Source organism: Nycticebus coucang, chromosome 14 (genome assembly GCF_027406575.1).
Source record: "Nycticebus coucang isolate mNycCou1 chromosome 14, mNycCou1.pri, whole genome shotgun sequence".
Lineage (NCBI taxonomy): Eukaryota > Metazoa > Chordata > Mammalia > Primates > Lorisidae > Nycticebus > Nycticebus coucang.
This window is the reverse complement of record NC_069793.1, coordinates 33766075-33786458: the sequence shown is the minus strand read 5'-3', so window position 1 is coordinate 33786458 and position 20384 is coordinate 33766075. Positions and strand designations below refer to the sequence as shown.

General features: G+C 34.7%; 1 protein-coding gene across 1 annotated transcript in view; it reads right to left on the bottom strand.

The window, feature by feature from the left end:
- DCDC1 (doublecortin domain containing 1) overlaps nucleotides 1-20384 on the bottom strand; it is a 520443-nt gene that overhangs the window by 201591 nt on the left and 298468 nt on the right. The window contains 2 exon segments of the mRNA XM_053562883.1: nucleotides 12511-12629; nucleotides 15338-15472. Coding sequence (XP_053418858.1) covers nucleotides 12511-12629; nucleotides 15338-15472 — 254 coding nt within the window.

Below are 20384 nucleotides of genomic sequence, written 5' to 3'. Positions count from 1 at the left end.
AGGTGGGGTGATGGAGGTATTGGGAAAGGTGGTTTCTCTAGGGATATTGTTATTTTGTAATTAATAAAAGAAAAGAGAAACTTTTATTTTGATTTAGGGTTCAGAACTAAAATTGTGAATAGAATAATAACTATTAACCAATAAACAACACATAGCCGTGAGAATGTGAATGGAACTGAAGGGGTATTCTGGTCTAGCCCCCATTTTATAAATGAATAAAGTGAGATACAGAGAAGTGAAGTGAGTTGATTAAACTCACCGCACTACCCAGTATCCACATAGGAACTAGAAGCTGAAATGTCTGACTTTCAGCTCAGCACCTTCTCACTGAGATTGGAAAAGTACAACACAAGTTATTTTGTGTAACTTGAAGATTGAAGATGGAGTCAATATTTTAGACGCACTGTATAATCCAACACAATCACAGTGACTTTATGTACGTTGATACAATCATAGATGTTTTTATGCAATTAATTGTATTAAAAAACCTATTAGTTTCATATTTTAACAACCTCTCCTGAGGCACTGAGAAAGTTAATATTTCAACCACCGAATGAAGAAATAACAAAAACAATATTGCTGATCGTTTAAGCTGTCAATCCCAAACTTACAACTATGTTTCTTTAACAAAAGACATTCAAAATAGTGATTTTTATAATGCCTTAATAGGAATGTGGTTAGTTGTGATAAAATTTAGATCATTTTAATGTGTATGTGTGCTATAAACAATCCCTCTTGCTGTGAGCATATTTCTTCATGATAAATAAAAGGAAAAACGATAATTTTCCAAAGCATAAGACATCAGTAACTGGTAATTGATAGCCTAATGCTAACCTTCAAAAATCCTTAAAATTCAGACTTTTGTCTTTTAATTGGCTAATATTGTTAGCTTGAGGGTGAATTATATTGATTTCAGTTTTGACTTTCTGAATTTATTGTTTCTTTTCTCAAAAATAATTCAACAGAAAAGACAGCCCACTGGACTGATATTACTTGAGGAAAGAGAGCATGTATGTCCTCACAGCTCGTCACAATGCCTGGAAAATAACAGGAGATTAAAGATATATTTGAAGAAATAAATACATGAATAAAATGTCAGAATATCACTACCCTCAAAATTAATAAGACCATACATTTAATATATGTCTGTGTAAGGGACTTAAAATATCTTGGCAAGTAACTAAAGAACATGAATTACACTTTGGTTAAGAAAATAAGAAATAATTCTGAAAGAAATACAAATATGCAAATATTTATCAAATCTTATCACAGCTTCAATTCTGTTGAAGCATATATTTGCCTAGGTAATTTTACTAAAAACATGTACTTTCATATACACTACAAGACCTGGGAGCTTGCTAGTAGTAGTTCTATTTGATCCTACTTATATCTACAAATATTACCTTTAAATTTACCAAAGTTATAAAAAAAAAAAAAATCTCAGTTCAGTTTCAATTGTAGTGCCATGTTAGGCTGCGTAAGAAAGTATCATTTGAATTTATAATTACTTCTTCAAGAAATAAAGTTTTTACATAATAAAGTGCATTTGTTTATTTTTCAATTCATTTTATGTGTAAAATCTAATTTAGATCCAATATGCAATGGTGCTCTTATGAGAGTTAATTGGAGAACAGTGTCATATTTTCCTCTTCTTGGTCAACAAGCACCAAGCTAAAAGATTTAAAAATCAACAAAAAAAAATTAAAAATAACATTAACAATAAGAAAAGGACAGGGAAAGAAGGAGCAGTACTTCCTCCAACAGTCAATCATAAATATCATGATATATAAGGTTAAGAGACCTGAGTTCTACTAGTCCTGGATATGATATTAACTAGATATATGACCTTTAGTAGATCATTTAGTCTCTGGTGACCTTGGGACTTTTTATAATAATAATAATGGTATTATTTTACCCAAACCACCACTACCATTACTACCCTGTTTCCCCGAAAATAAGACATCCTCTGAAAATAAGACCTACTTACAGGAAAGATAAGATGTCCCCTGAAAATAAGACCTAGCGCATCTTTGGAAGCACACCTTAAAATAAGACACTGTCTTATTTTGGGGGAAACAGGGTAGAAAGGGATTCGAAGTTGATGCTCTTCAAAATCCTTCCTTCTCTGAAACATATGACTTCTAAAACTATTTAGTTTTATGCTCATTTTACAAGTGAGGGAACTAAGAACTATCTGTCCTGGGAAGACATGCATATACATGCATATCCCTGCATGTATATGCATATATACATGCATATCCCTGCATGCATATCCCATCTATACAGATGATATAGAGACATAAATAGGATGGATGTAGATCCTGTTGGGATCTATAAACATACACACACACAAATATAGTCTGTGTATGTGTATATGGGTGTAATGTGTGTGTGTCTATATACATGTATACATTTTTAGATACATATACAAGGTCTGACAATCAAGTTCGTGAACTCATCCTACAAAAAGTGCCATATACCTCATTGCTGAACATCACTATGGTCACCTTCAAACTACTCCCTTTGGGAAGCTATGCACCAATATCAGCATCTAGTTCATCCTTCAAAGCTATTTTCAAGCTCCTTTTCTGGAATGGCCATCAAAGCTATCATCATATTATCTTTGATGTCCTGAATGTCATCATAATGTCTTCTGTCCAATATTTCCTTTATTTTGGGGTAAAGAAAAAAGTCATTGAGGGCCAGATCAGGGGAGTAGGAAGGATGTACCAATACAGTTATTGGTTCACTGGCTAAAAATTCCCTCACAGATAGTGCTGTGTGAGCTGGTACATTGTCATGGTGCAAGAGTCATATCTTTTTCTTGTCAAGATTTTCAGCTGAGATTTTCCTGTTTCTGTACCAACATTTACTTGATCTGCTATGCTTCTCACAGTTAGCCAATGATTTTGATGGATGATTTGATGAATTTTTACAATGTTTTCATCAGTTCTGCTCATTACTGGCCTGCCCTAACCCCTCTTCATCAGTGATGCTTTCTCTCCCCTCAGAAAAACATTTAATCCATTTGTACACTGCCATTTTCTTTATGCCATTATCCCCATAAACTTGGACTAACATGTCCTTGATTTCACTTCCACTCTTGTCAAGTTTAATAAGAAATTTAACCTTTGTTTGTTGCTCTAATTCAAGCTCCAGCATTCTTGCAACAGTACCCAAAACCACACAACAACAATAATGAACACCACTCAGCAAGACCCTACCACATGTTGACACAAACACAGCTGTGAGACACTGATATAGCAAGGTTATGAAATCTTACTGAGTTGTTTGTACAGTGCTGCCAATGTATGCTTATGGTGGCAAGCTCACAAACTTAATTATCAGAACTTCATATGCATATGTGTATTCTTTGAAATAATCCATTTGTCAGATGATAGAGGCAAGAAGGCAGCCTATGGCCACAGTTCAGTTTTGGGGAAATTTCACAGGCTAATTCTCATCATTTGACTGTAGGTAGGACTGTCACCATGTTTTAAAATCACAAATTTATTTTCCCAGGCAGGCTCAAAGCTACCTAGACCAGAAATAGAATCTACATAGAGGATGTGGGGAAAGGGATTTCCCTTCCATAATTCTTAACATAGTAAGAATAGAGACAAGTTTCATTCAGCAGTCCACCTACTGTAAATTATACAGGGACACTTTTCTAATTGATGTTGACATTTCTAATGGTATTATCTATCTGTGTGAATACTACATCTGTCTGCTGCTGCTCCCTAAAATTGCAAAGCTACACTTGGTTGTATTTTAAGGTATCCTTAAAGCAGTGTGTGTTCTTAACCTCATCTGATAAACATTGGCCAGCTGTCCTCATTTCCAACAAGACCTAAGCAGAAAAAAAAAAGTAGATGCAAAATACAATAACTGAAAGATTAAGATTGAAATAAAGAAGATAGTAAAGATTATTTAAAATTGGACAAGATTCTATGAATGAAAGTCTGAAACTTCTTCTATGGATCAACATTAAAATATAAAATTTAGCCCTATATTTAGGAAGTCTGCAAACCTTTGGTGGGTCCATTAGTTCACTGATTCTACATGTAGGGGTTACAAATTCAGAAGTCTCTTAGGCCTGATCAGTAAAAGAAATACATAAAGCAACTAGAGTCAGTATGAGGCTGCCACAGGGTTTTGTGCAGAATATGGCAAACCAGAGGATGTATGTTCTATCTACAGGTGACAGCCATCACTCAGTTCCTGCCTAATTGGTGTCATAAGAGAATGCAGGACTCATGCTGCACGTTCTTCTAAATTTTTTCAAGAAAATCTAAAAACATGTTATTTTTGGTGTTAAATATTAAAATTTCTAAATATTAATATTTAGAAATAAATATAACTCATAACTCATAACTAAATCAAAAATTATAATAATATGCAGGCCAAAAAAAACTATGCATCACCAGTTTTTAACCTCTATAATTTCTATGTGTATGTGTATGTAACTTGAATTATTTTTTTAGTTTAATGCCGAAGGCCAGATCCTACAAATCCACATTCCTTAAAAATAAAGTAATATCAAGATTAAATAGTGATCTGAAGAATAACTGATTCAGCTGGTTTAGGTGTAAGATGTCCAACATATCTTTTGGCAAGAAACATCTCTTTTTTCATGACTTTTGAGATGGCTCGGGTCACTTGATAATGACATTGTTGGTTTGCCTTACATCTATTGACAGTCAGATGCACACAACAGAAAAATATTAAAAGAAAAAATACGTGCAAGCACTTCCTGTGTTGAATGAGAATAAGAGGAGCAACACCAAATGAGATATAACTGAGCTAATGAGACATGATATGTTTACAATATTCTTTGTGAGTTATCAGGTTGCTACTTTAAGTACTAGTTCTATTCTTTTTAGCATATAAAAGACTATGTCTTGATTTTTAGCTTTTGTTAAAATCATATTATACTACTTAAAGAAAAGGAAAAAATTTCATCTCTAGAGGTTGCTATCACATGAGGATATTTATCATTATTTATAATAAAATAAGGAAAATTATACTGAAAAAATAAGTCACGCAGTTACTTTAAATGTTCTGGAAAAGGTAAACATATTGGAAAGTGCATACCCAGAAGTGAGGTAAGAGCTAAAAATTTTCATCCTACTGCTTTCTAAAAAATAAAGGATAGCTTCGCAGTTAGTGAGAACCTCCGGTTTTCCAAATTTTGCCTGCTATTTTGCCTCTACCTTGGATTTTTATTTCTCAAATAAAGATAAGTTACATTGATACAAAGGCAGAACAATCCTAATTTGCATAAAGATCTTCCCTCCCTCCGTCTCTCCTACTTCTTTCCCACATTCTCTCCCTCTCCCTCTTTTGTGCATTAAACAAAATCCTTTCTTGTAAATAGAGATTGTTAAAGTTAAACTTAACTACAGTTCTTTTTGTGAAAATATCTCTTTCTTCACCCAAGCTCTCTCCTCTCAAGGCAATAAGAACATTGAATCTTGAGCTTCAGCCCCCTCAATTCCCTAACAACCGTGGCCAGAGTAGCAAGTACACCTCAGTGGACTAAAACCAGATCAGGTGATGAGATGCTGCACTACATTCAGTATCCAGTGTCTGGGGCATAATTAGTTGCCCATATAATTACAACCTTCCAAACACCAGTCATTTTAGCCAAGGCCAGTCATCAATCCTCTCCCTGAGAAATTCCTCAGAAGACTGAAGAGACCACTTCATCATTCCCTACTCATCAAATTTTTGTTGGTTTTTTAGTCTTTTTAAAAAAGCTTTATTATCATATAATATACATCATTGTAATAAAAAATGATTGACATATGTAATATTGTACAATATGGTACAACTGAAAGACACATATTTAAAGTGAAAACCTGGTTAAGTTTTGACATATGTATATACCTGTGCAAGCATAACAACAATCAGGATAATGAACACATCCCCATTCATCACCCAAACAAATCACTCTCAGATCTCCTTGGGTCCCTTCATAATCCCTTCTTCCTATCTATCTTTCTCCATCTTCCTATCTTCAAGCAACCACTGATGTATCCTTTTTTGCTTTTTCTCCTTTCCTTCATCATAATTACTTTGAGATACACCCATATTGTTGCATATATCTGAAGTTTATTCCTTTTGTTTACCAGTAGTATTCTGTTGCATAGATTATCTATTCACCTATAGCTGAAAATTTGGGTTGTTTCTAGTTTTTTCTTCAGGCTTTCAGAAATAAAACTCTATGAAGATTTATATACAAGTCTTTATATAACCCTATACTTTTATTTTCTCTGGATAAATTTCTAGGACCGGAATGGCTGGGTCATAAGGTACATAGAGGTTTAATAATTTAGGAAAGTATCAACTATTTTCCAAAGTAACTTGGAAGTTATAAATCATTGTCTATTTCCACTATGTATGAGTGTCCTAGTTGTTCCACATGCTCACCAGGACTAGGTATGGGCAGTCTTCTAAAATGAGACATTCTAACAGATATGCAGTGATACTCCATTATAGGTTTATTTTGCATTTCCCTAATGATTAATGACATAAGCATCTTTTCATACATCAACTGTATATTTTCTTTGTTAAAGTACCTGCCCAAACCATTTATCTGCCCATATTTTCTTAAGCTTCATGTGTATGTGTATATATACACATTTATATTGTGTTAGGATCCCAGGTGTGGGCCACCACACCTAGCTGAAGAACAGAACTTCTTAATTTTAAAAGTCTAACTTGTTAATTTATGTTTTTGTGGATCATGCTTTTGGTGTCTTACCTAAGAAAGTTTTGCCTAATACACCACAAATATTTTCTCTTCTGTTTTCACCTAAAATACTTACAGTTTTAGGTTTTACATTTAGGTCTATGATCCATTTTAAATTAATTATTGTTATGCTAATCTTTCATTCCTCGGATAAACCCCACTTGGTCATAACATACCTTTTTATATGTCATTGTATTCAACTTGCTAAGAATTTTATTGTATTCAACTTGATAAGAATTTGTTCACACTTATATTCATAGAAATATTGGTCTGTAATTTTCTATTCTTATAATTTTTTGCCTAGTTTTTGTTAGCCGAGTAATGCTAATATCCTAGCATCAGAAAGAATTCCCTTTTCTATTATTCACATAAGATTGTATAGGATTGGTATTATTTTTCCTAAAATGCTTAGTAAAACTTCCCCGTGAAGCTAGTGAAGTCATCTAGAGTTTTCTTTGTGAGGATTTCAATACTTTAAGTGATGTTGGACTATTCAAATTACTTATTTTTTCTCAAGTAGGCATTGGTAGTTTGTATTCCTTTAAAACTGTGGTTCTCAACCTTTCTAATGCTGCAAACCTTTAATACAGTTAAAAGGGGTCGCAAACCACAGGTTGAGAACAGCTGCTTAAAGGAATTCATCTTCCTTATCTAAGTTGACAAATGTATTGGTGCATATTTGTTCAAAACATTCCCTTATTATCCTTTTCATAACTGTGTTAACAGCTCTGTCATTCCTGATACTGGTAATTTGTGTCCTCTCTTTTTATTTCCCACACAATGTAGATAGAGGTTTATAAGTTTCTCAGATCTGGTTTAAAAAAAAAAAAACAGTTTTTTATTAGATTGATTCTTCTCTAATGTTCTGTTTTCAAATTTATTGATTTCTACTCTTAATTTTTATCATTCCCTTTGCTTACTTGGGGTTTGACTGTCCCTTTTCTTTCTTTCTTCCTTCCCTTCTTCCTTCCCTCCCTCCCATCTTTTTCTTTCTTTCTGAGACAGAGTCCCACTTAAGTCTCACTGTCTCTCACAGTAGAGTACTGTGACATCATAGCTCACAGCAACCTCAAACTCTTGAGCTCAAGTGATCCTCTTGCTTCAGTCTCCCAAGAATCTGGTACTACAGGCCGCTGCCATAAAACCTGGCTATTTTTAGAGATGGGGTCTTGTACTTGCTCAGGCTGGTCTCAAACTCCTATGTTCAGCAATCCACCCACTTCAGCCTCCAAGAGTGCTAGGATTGCAGGTATGAGCCACGGGGCTCAGACTTCCCTCTTGTTTCTTGAAGTGGAAGCTGAGGTCATTGATTTTAAATGCTTATTCCTTTCATTTCATTATACAGGCATTTGAATAAATTGCCCTTTAAAAACTTAGCAACATCCACAGACTGTTAATATATTGTATTTCCATTTTAATACAGTTCAAAATACTTGCCAATTTCCATTTTGATGTATCCTTTGATTGATGGGTTAGTTAGGAATGTGTTACTTTGTATTCAAATATTTAGGGGGTTTCCAGAAAGCTTTCTGTCATTGATTTTCATTATGGTCAGAGAAAATACTTTATATTACTTGAATTTGGTTAAATTGACTGAGGCTTCCTTCATAGCTAGATTATAGACTTTTTTGGTTACTATGTTGTGCACTTGAAAAAAATGTTTTCTGCTGTGGTTGACTGCATTATTCTATAAATGTCAATTAGCTCAAGTTGGTTGATAATTTTAATTCCAGTGTTCTGGATCCTTTCTATTTTAATTGTTCCGCTAATTATTGAAACACTTGTAGATTTTTCTCTTTCTCCTTGGAGTTCTATTGACATTCACATCACATATTTGGAAGTTGTGTCATTAGGTGAACAACTATTTAGAATTGTCATGTTCTCTTGATGAATTAACCTCTTAAACATTATGAAATGAGCCCCTTTATCCCTGGTAATATTCTTTTCAATGAAGTCCACTTTGTATAGCCATTCTAGCTTTCTTTGGAATAGTTTTATCATTGCACATATTCTTTTAATACATGTAAAAATATATACACTGATAAAACTAATACAAAGAAAGCTTTTATATTTAAGGTGGGTTACTCATAGGTAGCATATTGCTTTTTTATGTAAACTAACAACATCAGACTTGTAAATGGATTGTTTGATTATTTATATTTATTGTTATTATTATAGAGGTGGATTTAAATATACTATCTTTTATTTGTTTTCTATTTCTATTTTTTGTTCCCCTTTCCCTTATCACCTGTCTTCTTTTGGATTAATTATTTTTATTATTTAATTTTATCTACTTTTTTGACTTGTTAGTCATAACTTTTTGTCATGTTATTTTAGCAGTTACTTCAGTTATGTATCTTTAACTTATTACAATCTATTTTCAGCTGATATTGTACCATTTGAAAAATTGTATAGAAATCTTTCTTCCAGGGCGGTGCCCGTCGCTCAGTGGGTAGGGTGCCAGCTGCATGCACGGAGGCTGACAGGTTCGAATTCAGCCCTGGCCCACTGAACAACAATGACAACTGCAACAACAACAACAACAACAACAAAAATAACCAGGCACTGTGGCGGGCACCTGTAGTCCCAGCTACTTGGGAGGCTGAGGCAAGAGAATCACTTAAGTCCAGGAGGCTGAAGCTGCTGTGAGCTGTGACGCCACAGGCACTCTACCAAGGGTGACATAGTGAGATTCTGTCTCAAAAAGAAAAAACAATCTTTCTTCCATTCCTCTTCTATTGGCATTTGTACTATTTCTAGCTTGCATTTATTTCTACATGTTATTATCTCCATAATGTATTATCACTATTGCTCTAAACAATCAATTATCTATAAATATATTTAAACAATAATTATTAACATTTTTATTTTACCCATGGAGTTATCATTCCCAGGGCTCTGTATTTCTGACTGGTTTCATTTTTCTCCTGCCTGAGGACTTCCTTTAACATTGCTTATTGTGGAGATCTGTTGATGATGAATTCTTTCATCATCTAACTATCTAAGGCCTTTGCTTTTTCTTAATTTTCAAAAAATACTATATATATATATATTTTTTTTTTTTTTGTAGAGACAGAGTCTCACTGTACCGCCCTCAGGTAGAGTGTCGTGGCGTCACACGGCTCACAGCAACCTCTAACTCTTGGGCTTACGCGATTCTCTTGCCTCAGCCTCCCGAGTAGCTGGGACTACAGGCGCCTGCCACAACGCCCGGCTATTTTTTTGTTGCAGTTTGGCCGGGGCTGGGCCTGAACCCGCCACCCTCGGCATATGGGGCCGGCGCCCTACTTACTGAGCCACAGGCGCCGCCCAAAAAATACTATATTTTTATTGGAAAAAGATTTCTATATTAACAGGGCTTTTCCTCCTTTTAGTATTTTAAAGATGCTCTTCCACTGTCTTCTCATATTCATTGTTGTCAACATGAAATCTGCTGCCAGTCTTATCTTTTGTTCCTCTTGTACACAATCTGTCTTTTGTCTTTTCCTGCTTTAAAGAGTTTATATTTATCACAAATTTTAAGTAATGCTATTATAATACACATTGGTTTCATTTGTTCATGTTTCTTGTGCTTGGAATTTGTTAAGCATCTGATTCTGTAGGTTACAGTTCTTATAAAATTTAGAAATTTTTCAGACACGATTTCTTCTAATATTTTTCTATTCCCTGCTTCAGACCTTCAGAGACTCTAAACCCTCAGAAATTAGATACTATGAAGTTTTTTCTTATATTATATAATAATGCTCTGTTCTTTTCTTTGCCCAATATGTTTTTCTCTTTGGCTTTCATTGTGAATAGTTTTGTTGTCTTTTCAAGTTCACTAAAATTTTCTTCTACATTTTTCTAATTTGCCAATAGCCATGTTCAGTATAATTTTCATCTCATACATTGTAGTTTTCATATATAGAAATTTGATTTGTGTCTTCTTATATCCTCCATGTTTTCACTTAACATATTCAATCTTTCCTCTAGCTTCTTGAATATATGGAATATAATTAACACAACTGTTTTAATGTCCTGTCCAATAATTCTATCATCTGTGTCATTTCCAGGTCAGTTACAATTGATTTAATATTTTCTTATTATAAATGAGCTGAAGCATCTCTAGCTCCATATTACATGGTTTGGCGTTGACACTTGCATTGTAAGTTCTTGTCTGATGTGTCTCTGGTTAACAGCACTGATTCTGTCCAGAAATGTTGTTACTTACTCCCCATCTAGCCCCACACATCAAACTGTAATTTGCTTTACAGTTGTCTGTCCCTTCCCAAACACATAGTGAACGTAAACTATGTGTTTACGTCTCTACTAGCCATTCTTTTCCTGTGTGCCTTATTTTCTCAATTTGTATACCCCACTCATACACTCAGGTATTTGCTACCACATTTGACACTGACTGGCTTAACTAGACTTTTACCTATGACCTGTGTAGCATTGTGGCTAAAAGTTGGTTTGTAGTCTTGCCCAACTACTTAGAATTATGACCCTAGCAAGTAATTAATTCCTCTATATCTCAATTTCATCACCTGTAAAGATAATAATGATAGTTACCTTGTCAGGTTATTCTGAGGATTAAATGTGACACTGCAATATATAGAAATTAAAATAGTGTCTGGCTCACAACTTTTTGTTGTTATTAGAGTAAGCGATATAGCCACGATCTATAATTGGGAATCTGAAATCTATAGATCATATTCTTTTTTTTTTTTTTTTTTTTTTTGTAGAGACAGAGTCTCACTTTACCGCCCTCGGTAGAGTACCATGATGTCACAGGACTCACAGCAACCTCCAGCTCTTGGGTTTCCGCAATTCTCTTGCCTCAGCCTCCGAGCAGCTGGGACTACAGGCGCCTGCCACAACGCCTGGCTATTTTTTGGTTGCAGTTCAGCCGGAGCTGGGTTTGAACCTGCCACCCTCGGTATGTGGGGCCCGCCCCCTATTCACTGAGCCACAGGCGCCACCATATTCTTAATAATTATGCAATAGCCTTTTTTCTGTTGGACAGTCTGCTTTACATGTTAGAGAAAATTTTACTTTTGTATTTATAGCTAGATCAGCTTCTCTGATGCCTAAGTACCAAGTTCTGGTTTCAACCTTAAGCAAATCCTAACTGTCTTTCTAGCCAGAAGTAGTTTGGTATTGGCTTTCTAAGTCCTGAAGTACAATAGACTGTGTTTTGGTCAACACTAGATGAAATCGAAAGATCAATGATCAAAAAAAAAAAGAAGGAAAAGAAAAAAGTAGATAAGAAATAATATTTCCAGACTATTGGAGATAAATCAACTTTTAATGCAATATATAGAAATTTTCTCACTGTTAATTTTTTTAGGTTAATCTTTTATTATTAGCTATATTTTCCCATGTAAGAAAAAACAAACATGAAGGACATTTATGGTCCTTCACAAGGCATTAATTTTTTTGTCTTTATGGTTTTGCTTCCACAGTTCCATACTACACATGCAGAAGATGGAGAAATTTAGGTTTTTAAATTAGCAATCTAATAGATAAAAAGAAATGAGTTTTGATAATTATAGAGTAAAGCAGTAGCTTGTCTATAACATGTTGTATTTCACCTTTTAAAATATTTTAAAGATGTTACCAAAATAAATAGTATACATTTTCAAGCTTATTTAAGACTAAAATATTAATATGTATATTATAAACACAAATTTAAATACCAAGTGAATATCTGTTCCATCCAAATAAGGAGGCATCACAATTTAACTATTTAGAATTAAATAGCTCATAGGCATTACCTTTTCTGTAGGATTAATTTATATCCTTCTAGTGATGGTCCCTCAGCAGACTTGACTCTGATTGGATGACCAATAGCTAGGCAGCCCTGAGTTATCGCTCTGCTCAGGATCACTCCAGTCTTCCAATGAATAGAGAGGGGGGAGAAAGGTCTAAATAAGTTAAAAGAACCAGAAAATTCAACAATGTGTCACAAATAGCGAGGTCATTATGCCTGGATAACCCCGGATATTAACAGTTGCTGAAAGTGAAACACTACCCACAACTTAGCAGTCAGCAAGCCCTGCTCAGAATCAGTAATCTTCTGTCCAACAGGGTGGCATTTTACAGTTCAGCGCAAAATAAAACAGACCTTGATATCTTCATTTGTCCTTTTTTTCTGTGCATATTTCACAGCACAGCGATTTGGGGTCCATCACGTGTCACTTGCTGTAGTTATAACTACAGAGCTTACTTGAAATATGTATGCACAGAAAAAAAAAAAAAGCAGTGAACTGAAAAGACTGAAATAAATCCTTAACCTTTGTATCAATTTAAAGTTTTACTCTAGGTCTAAATACCATGGGTTAAACATTTTAAGGTGGTTTGTGAATTGCTTTTGTTTTAAATGTTAGGATTGCCTGCCAAGCAAATTAATTGGGCATAATGTTTGAATGGTCATTTTATCATTTTTTAACTTAGTAAATCAATACAACATTTTAAATAAGTGATAATCACTGAAAAATTTATCAATAAGTGATAATCACTGAAAAAATCCCCAATACGCCTATTGGGGATTTATGGCATGCAAAATTTTAATAAGTAAAATTCATTTTTAAAAGAAGAGGGAGTTCAATCTTAGATTTTCCAAATTGTTTCCTTTTTAGCATGTAATTTGTATTTCTCATGTGTTTGTTGGCTATAAAAGAAACATACAATGATTTAGGGAAAATATTTCTAAAAAACTTTTGTTTCAATAAGTACTGAATGAAATTCTTTTTTGAACATGCTTCTTTATGTATAGGAAAAAGAATTGCTTGAGATGAGGAAAGACAGCCATCATTTATTAAGCACTGTTTGTATACTAGATACTATGCTTGAAATTCACACATGCCTTCACTCTTTTTTAACTTAATTTATTTCAATTTACTTTTTTTTAAAAACTAGTCAAGTGAAGCAGTGGGAGTGTAGAAGGAACAAAGGAATCTGTAACTAGTGGGATCAATTAGTTGTAATCAGCACTTACTTGGACCAGCCTACACATGCTTTCTCATTTCATCCTCACAGAAATTGTAGGCAGACATCTTCAGTTTTTAGATTATTATCTTAAATAATGTTTTAGATAACATAAAATGGAATATATTTTATTATTTAATAAAACCACTATTCAGTGCAGCTAAGTAACTTTCCCACAGTCACACAAGAGATTCTGAATTACTCAGCATCTCAATTATTTCTAAAGAAATTTTGGACAAGTACAGATTTTCTGACATCACAAAATGCTAGGAACAGACTCCATGAAATTACAGGATATGAAATGTAAGAAAGGACCAATTGGCTCAGCTCTTTGCAGATGAGTAGACTAAGGCCCAGATACCATGTGGGTGGGACTTGTCCACTCCTCAGCAGCAGTGCTAACACTATGCACTTCCATCATGCTCACAGATGGGTCAAATACACAGGAGTGTTTTCTATTATAGTTAGAAGGCTTGAGTTTTGAAGACAGACCGAGAATCTTTCTTCTGTTACCTAACCTTAGTTTCTTCAACGTTATATTAAATCCTGTAAAGTTCTTTTAAGATTAAATGAAATAACAAATGTGAATAAGGTACCTAACTTAATGCCTGACAGAGTAGATATTCAACAGATGGAGTTAATATTATTAGTACATCATAAACAAAATACAATGCAAAAAGGGCTACTAGTTAATAGAGTCTTTAGGTTGGAAACAGATTTCAGGACTATCTCATCTAAACTCATTCTGCTTTGATATTTGAAATAAACAATATCTCTTCGTACCTTTATATCTTAATTATATTGTATGTGTGTTTTTAAGACTCAGAAAATTAAAGAGCAACAGTTACGGGCAATCCAAAATTTCATTTGAGAAGATAATTTCAATCTCCCCTCCTCTCGACTTTACTTCACATGCACAGAAGTGGTAAGAAGCAGCAAAGTCGTCTATGGAGAGGTGGCAAAGGGAGGTATAGGAAAGATAGATGTGAATGGCATCACTTCTGTCCAGACATAAATACATATTTTAAAACATTACAAAACATATTTCAGCAGTACAGGAAAAGGGAGGGCAATTACATGTTTTCATTTAAGTCAGACCAAATAATACAATAACAAATTTTTGGAAAATAAATATTGGCAATACTTAAGTGTAAAATGTGGTGGGCATTGTTCACATTTTACAATTGGGGGTTTCTTTTAAAAGTATACCCTTGCTAAACTCATATGCAAAGTCATCACGTGGTGCTAATCCACCAGGCTCATTGAAGCCGAGGTGAAAAGGGTCAACAATGAAGACTAAAGAGTGAAAGCAAATGACATTCAGACAAATCTCACAAAAGGATGGATCTGTGGACTGTCAATAAGCTCTATGCTTGCTTTAAATATGCTCTGAGATATGAACTAATCAGTATGTCTAAAAGTGAATTGAATGCTCACTCGGGGATCTGCAGAAATCCTGTGGGCTAGCTCACAATACCAAGAGCAGAGAAAGCCTGTGGAACAGCCGGTAATTTACCGCACTTCCCCTTATATGCACTTGCAGGTGCTCACAGTGAGCACAGGGAGCCAGGGAGCAAGGGAAGACGCTCGGGGAGAGCAGACACTGTCAGGTACCTTCGTGATCAGCCACACGCCGGTTGCAGGCCATGGGGTCAAAAGTGCTATCTGACTCCCACTGCTTGTTCCACTGTTTGAGAAATTCCGCTTTCCAATGGAAACAGAGGCATGAAGGACAATATTGGGATCCACCTAGATCATGAGAAGAAGTAAGAATTTTTAACTCGTAGTCTAAAAGTTAGCCTTCCTCAACATATTTATCCAAAATAAGCTAACATAGAACATTATATATTCTGATTAGGGTCCCTTTTAAAAAGTAGTGTTCAAACCCCTTTAATTCAATTCAGTCACTGTTTGTTGAGCACCAACTCTAATATGCAAGACCCTAGACTACGTGGTATGAGATATTATAAAAAATTTTCCTTAAAGAAACATACAATAGAGTAATAGCAAGAGAGTAGTCTCTCTCTCTGGTTACCTCTAAATTAAATAGTGTTATCACAGGCATTCAAAAATGGCAGACTCATTTCTACCAGAGAAACCCAAGAGTGAAGCATCTTGAAAGTGGTAACATGTGAAATAGGCCTTGAAAGGTGGAGACAGTTTGACAGGAATGATGAAGAATAAAAGGGTATTTCAAATAAAGGCAAGGAAGGTAAATCAATATGTTTTAGGATTTGTTTGTAGACTCAAAAAGTAAAAATGGCCAAACTGTAGAAAGTGTCACATGTAAGGCTATGAAGTTAGGTAGGCAGTAGGGAGCCAGTGAACATTTTTAAGCGAAAGGGTCTAGCTTACAGCAAATGTAAGTGAGGTTGATGTGGCAAGGCTAGAGATACGGGATTGTAGAATGGAGACATCAGAGGCAGGAAAAATAGTTGGGAATTCATAACATCTCTTAAGCATAAAGGGAGATGAGCTAAAAGGAGAGAGAGCTATGGGAGTGGACAGGAGGGGACTAAAAGGGAAGATGTCGGTGTCCATGTCCCCTGCATTCCTTATCGTGCTCTTTACCAGACGACACACCTCCAAGTTACTGTGCACCCTTCAGCATCTCATTTAGATTCGGTTGTCAAATTGCCAGGCACTCACATCACTTGTAGAATGATATTACTTCATACTTAATAAAAACCTTATCTCCCAAATTACATAATCACTTTCCCTGAGTAATCACTCTTAAGGTTTGAAGTACCAATATTTATTTACATATGTTTATAGGAATCTGCCACTTCATGCTTTAAACCCAATAAATGTTGCTTCAATAACATATTATTTTCTAATATGAAAATATCCATTCTGTATCTGTGCTAATACTAGATATTTTTTGAATAGCAAGGTATTTTTTAAAAACACAAATGAAGTGATGAATTAAAAGCAATATGCCACAAGTATGATCAGGCAACAACATAAGGGTAACTAATTAATACATTTGATAATTATTCTATCAGGGAAGGTAGTCATTTTTCAATAGAAGAAAATGTTATATGATATAACATTCCACATAATATGTAAAAATGAGAATTAAAAAAATACAGCAAACCCACCACATTAGCAGATTTGACTTATAGCACTCTGTATATCCCCCCGCTTAGCCAATAGTGGTTGGATTCTGGAGGGGAATCCCCCACAGTGTCTGAATAACAATAAACCATATTCTATTAATCCATCTGCCACAGGACTCAGCTTTAAAGTAGTACTCTTACTCAACCTCCTAACTCCAAGTTGCCATCACACTCAAAACTCCCCTCTGCAACTGGGCAGAAGATTGTTTTGACTGAAATTAGTCAGACAGAAGAAGCACATTGCCAACTGCTTCTTTGTACAGCACCTGCTGCCAGCGTCTAAATTCTTGTTATCTCCACAACATGGTTTAATCTTTTAACAGTTGGCTTATTGGTGAAGAGCGAAGGGGTTCTTTGTCTCTGACTTGGGCTGGCACCCAGTGTTAATACCACGCTGTTCTTCAAGAGATATTTTGCTGGACAGTTCCCAAGTGATTCTGCATAGACCAGACACAGCCAGGCCCACTAACTCAGCTTCATTTTGTGTTGTTAAGAAAAAATTTCTGCCAAGTCTCGTGTTCTGATATGCTTAAAACTGACAATGACCATTAAACTTTTCTCCTGTGACTTCATCTTTTTAATTTAATCTGATAGCTTAGCATTAGATCAAACAAATGAAGCTGGAAAATTAAAAGCTATGAAAGTTGGAATTCAGGAAAAAAGTTACCTGAGAGTGGTAACATGCTATCTCATGTATATGTATGTGTACGTGTGCATGCGTGGGTGTGCACAGGTGCATGCATACCAAAGCATTTAGGCTGAGACTGATATCTAAATAGATACAAAATCTTTTTAACCCTACTGAGAATCAAAAAAGAAATCCCCTTAAATTCTTTTGAATATTTATATACATGGCTCCCTTAAATGACCATTATCATTTTGCTTGTCTGAATAAACTGTACTGAAGCAGAAGTGGTTGATGTTAAAAGTGATGCACAGCAGTAAAAAAAAAAATGGAGACTTTACCTCCTTTATGTTTACATGATGGAGCTGGAAAATATTCTTAGTAAAGTATCTCAGGAATAGAAAAAAAAGTATCCAATGTACTCAGCACTATTGTGAAACCAATTTATAATAACTCACACTTGCATATGAAAAATGAAACACAACTTTAGGCTGTGATGAAGGAAGGAAGGGGAGGGCGAGGGACGGATAGTAGGGGATAGTAGGGGGGACCACAACTATGGAGCACATTGCAAGTACAAGTTGGTTCTATCATGCGTAGGACACAAATGTCCTAATGCTATAAATGGGTAAATGAGATGAAAGCTATGCTGATTAGTATGATGTAAGCACTCCAATCTGTACAAATAATCAACACACTGAAATGGGCATAAATGTATTTATGATATATGTACAAAAGACTTAATAAAAAGATTTTTTTTAAAAAGTGATGCATACACACACTGTGACAGTTAAAACTGCTCATTTAATTTTGTTTTTCCCAAATGACTAATGAAGGTGGAGTAGCTGTCAATAATCGTGTACACATTCAGAATAGAAGAAAACCATTAATGGGCTTCTCTTGAAGATCTACTGAGGAACAGAACAACAGACAAAGAAATTTTTCTTGAAAAAAGCAGCTAATAGATCACGACCTTAATTCTGACCAAACTATTTATTATATATAAATTTTATAAGATTTTTTACTTTTGACAATGTGTTTAGGACCAAGGTTAATACTTTTATATGCAAATTAAAGTCATACCATAAAAAATTAGTTATAAAATCACTTTTCTCATGTCCTTGCTGTTCCCTCTCATCGTCTATACGCTCTAACTTTATAGCAGATCAATCCACCCACTTCTAAGGCCAAGAAATGGAAAATATCAATTATTTCTGAGAGCATAAAATATCAGCAAAGAAATAATTATGCAACCAAACAAGGCAAAATATCTAAGATCTAGGTGTGCAATCCTTAAACAGCTACTACTTATTGGTCTGAAAATAAGTAAGGGACTTGGGATTTTCTTTCAAGTCCTCTGTCATATGCTAAAGGCAATCAGTTCAAAACTTAAACTAAAATTTTGCATTTGCCCCAGTATATAAATGATTCATAGAAAATATTAATTATCAGTGAATTTCCGGTCAAGAAATAGGAAAGTATTGTTTGCCTTTTCCTAGCCTCTTTTGTAATTAAAAAAAATAATGTCAGAATACTACAGTAATTCAGTAGTTGTGCAGTTCTGCTGGCACTCATAGTATGCCATAATTCTAAAATCACGACTTGGCATTTTTCTTGCTGTTTCTATTCAATAATATACCACTAATGTCCTGCTTACATCTGTGAAGCCAAGGCCAGGATCAAAATAATTTTGGTAGAATACATGACCTGCCAAACACTGGCATCCATTTATCTGCTATATTTTCCCATAACCAGGCATTCCTCAAGCTATTCTTCTCATTCAATGTTTTCTTTTATATTAACTACCGTGAAGTTTAAATCTCATCTATGTCATGCAGACATGTAATTTTATTGCCCTTAAACTAAGTCAGTCTAAAGATGTTGCCAATTTAAGTAACAATAGAGAGCTGTTAAAAGATGCCAAATCGTCGATGTGTAGTAGATTCCAAATCTGGTTTTGAAATGGATAAAAGAGCAACAGGTTGTAATTGTCAGGGTTACATTGGACTCTCATATTACCAATGGGGATTATATGTTCCAAATTTTTCTCTGTAGGAAAGGTTTTACCTGTCAATAAAAGATTTAAAAGAACAGTCAGGGGTTGGGTACTAATATCTCTATCTCAAGCCAATTTTAAAACGTATGTATCAAGACTATCGGCTTTTGCCTCCTCTTTTTCAACCCCTGTTGTAATCCTCTTAGAGTCTTCTTTACCTCATTGAACAGCAAGATTCTACAATAAAATGCCCTATAGATATCTGTCACCTCAGCTTGAATCCATTTTTAAAAGTGCTCCTTTTCAGGTTATTAAATTACTATTCCCAATGTACTGATCACCCCTCTGTAAATGATTGCTGACATTTTTCTGAAAGGATTTTAAAGGTTTCATAGCTAAAGGAAAGCCATTTGTCTTTGAAAAATTCTCTTTACTAGCCTATTTATAGATGTTTTGCTTTCTTACACTACCATTTTGGTTGAACTAAAATTGTATGCAAAACCAATTTCTTCTTCCAAAAATATAATGGCATATGAACATTTTTAAAAGATGAGTGTTCTCTCATTTTCTAAATCATTAAAACCAATTCATAATGATAAAAACAACCGTGCAATGTTATTCTTTCATTTTTCAACATTTGAAAATACAGTTACACTGTGAAGTCCCACTTTGACATAATCCAAACAGAAAAGCCTCCTTTGAGTTCCTCTCCCCTGATATCTCTTTGATATAAAATTGTTTTGCAGTCTTGAGCTGGTTTCTAGTGAATGAATTCATTAACTAGTAAATTCAACTCAGTTTAGCTATCAGGGGTGTCCAACCTGAAGCCTGCAGGCCACATGCAGATTATTTGAGGCCTGTTTTGCTTATCTGCAGTGATGGATATGGCACTTTCATTAGCGTTTCTGTATTTAATGTATG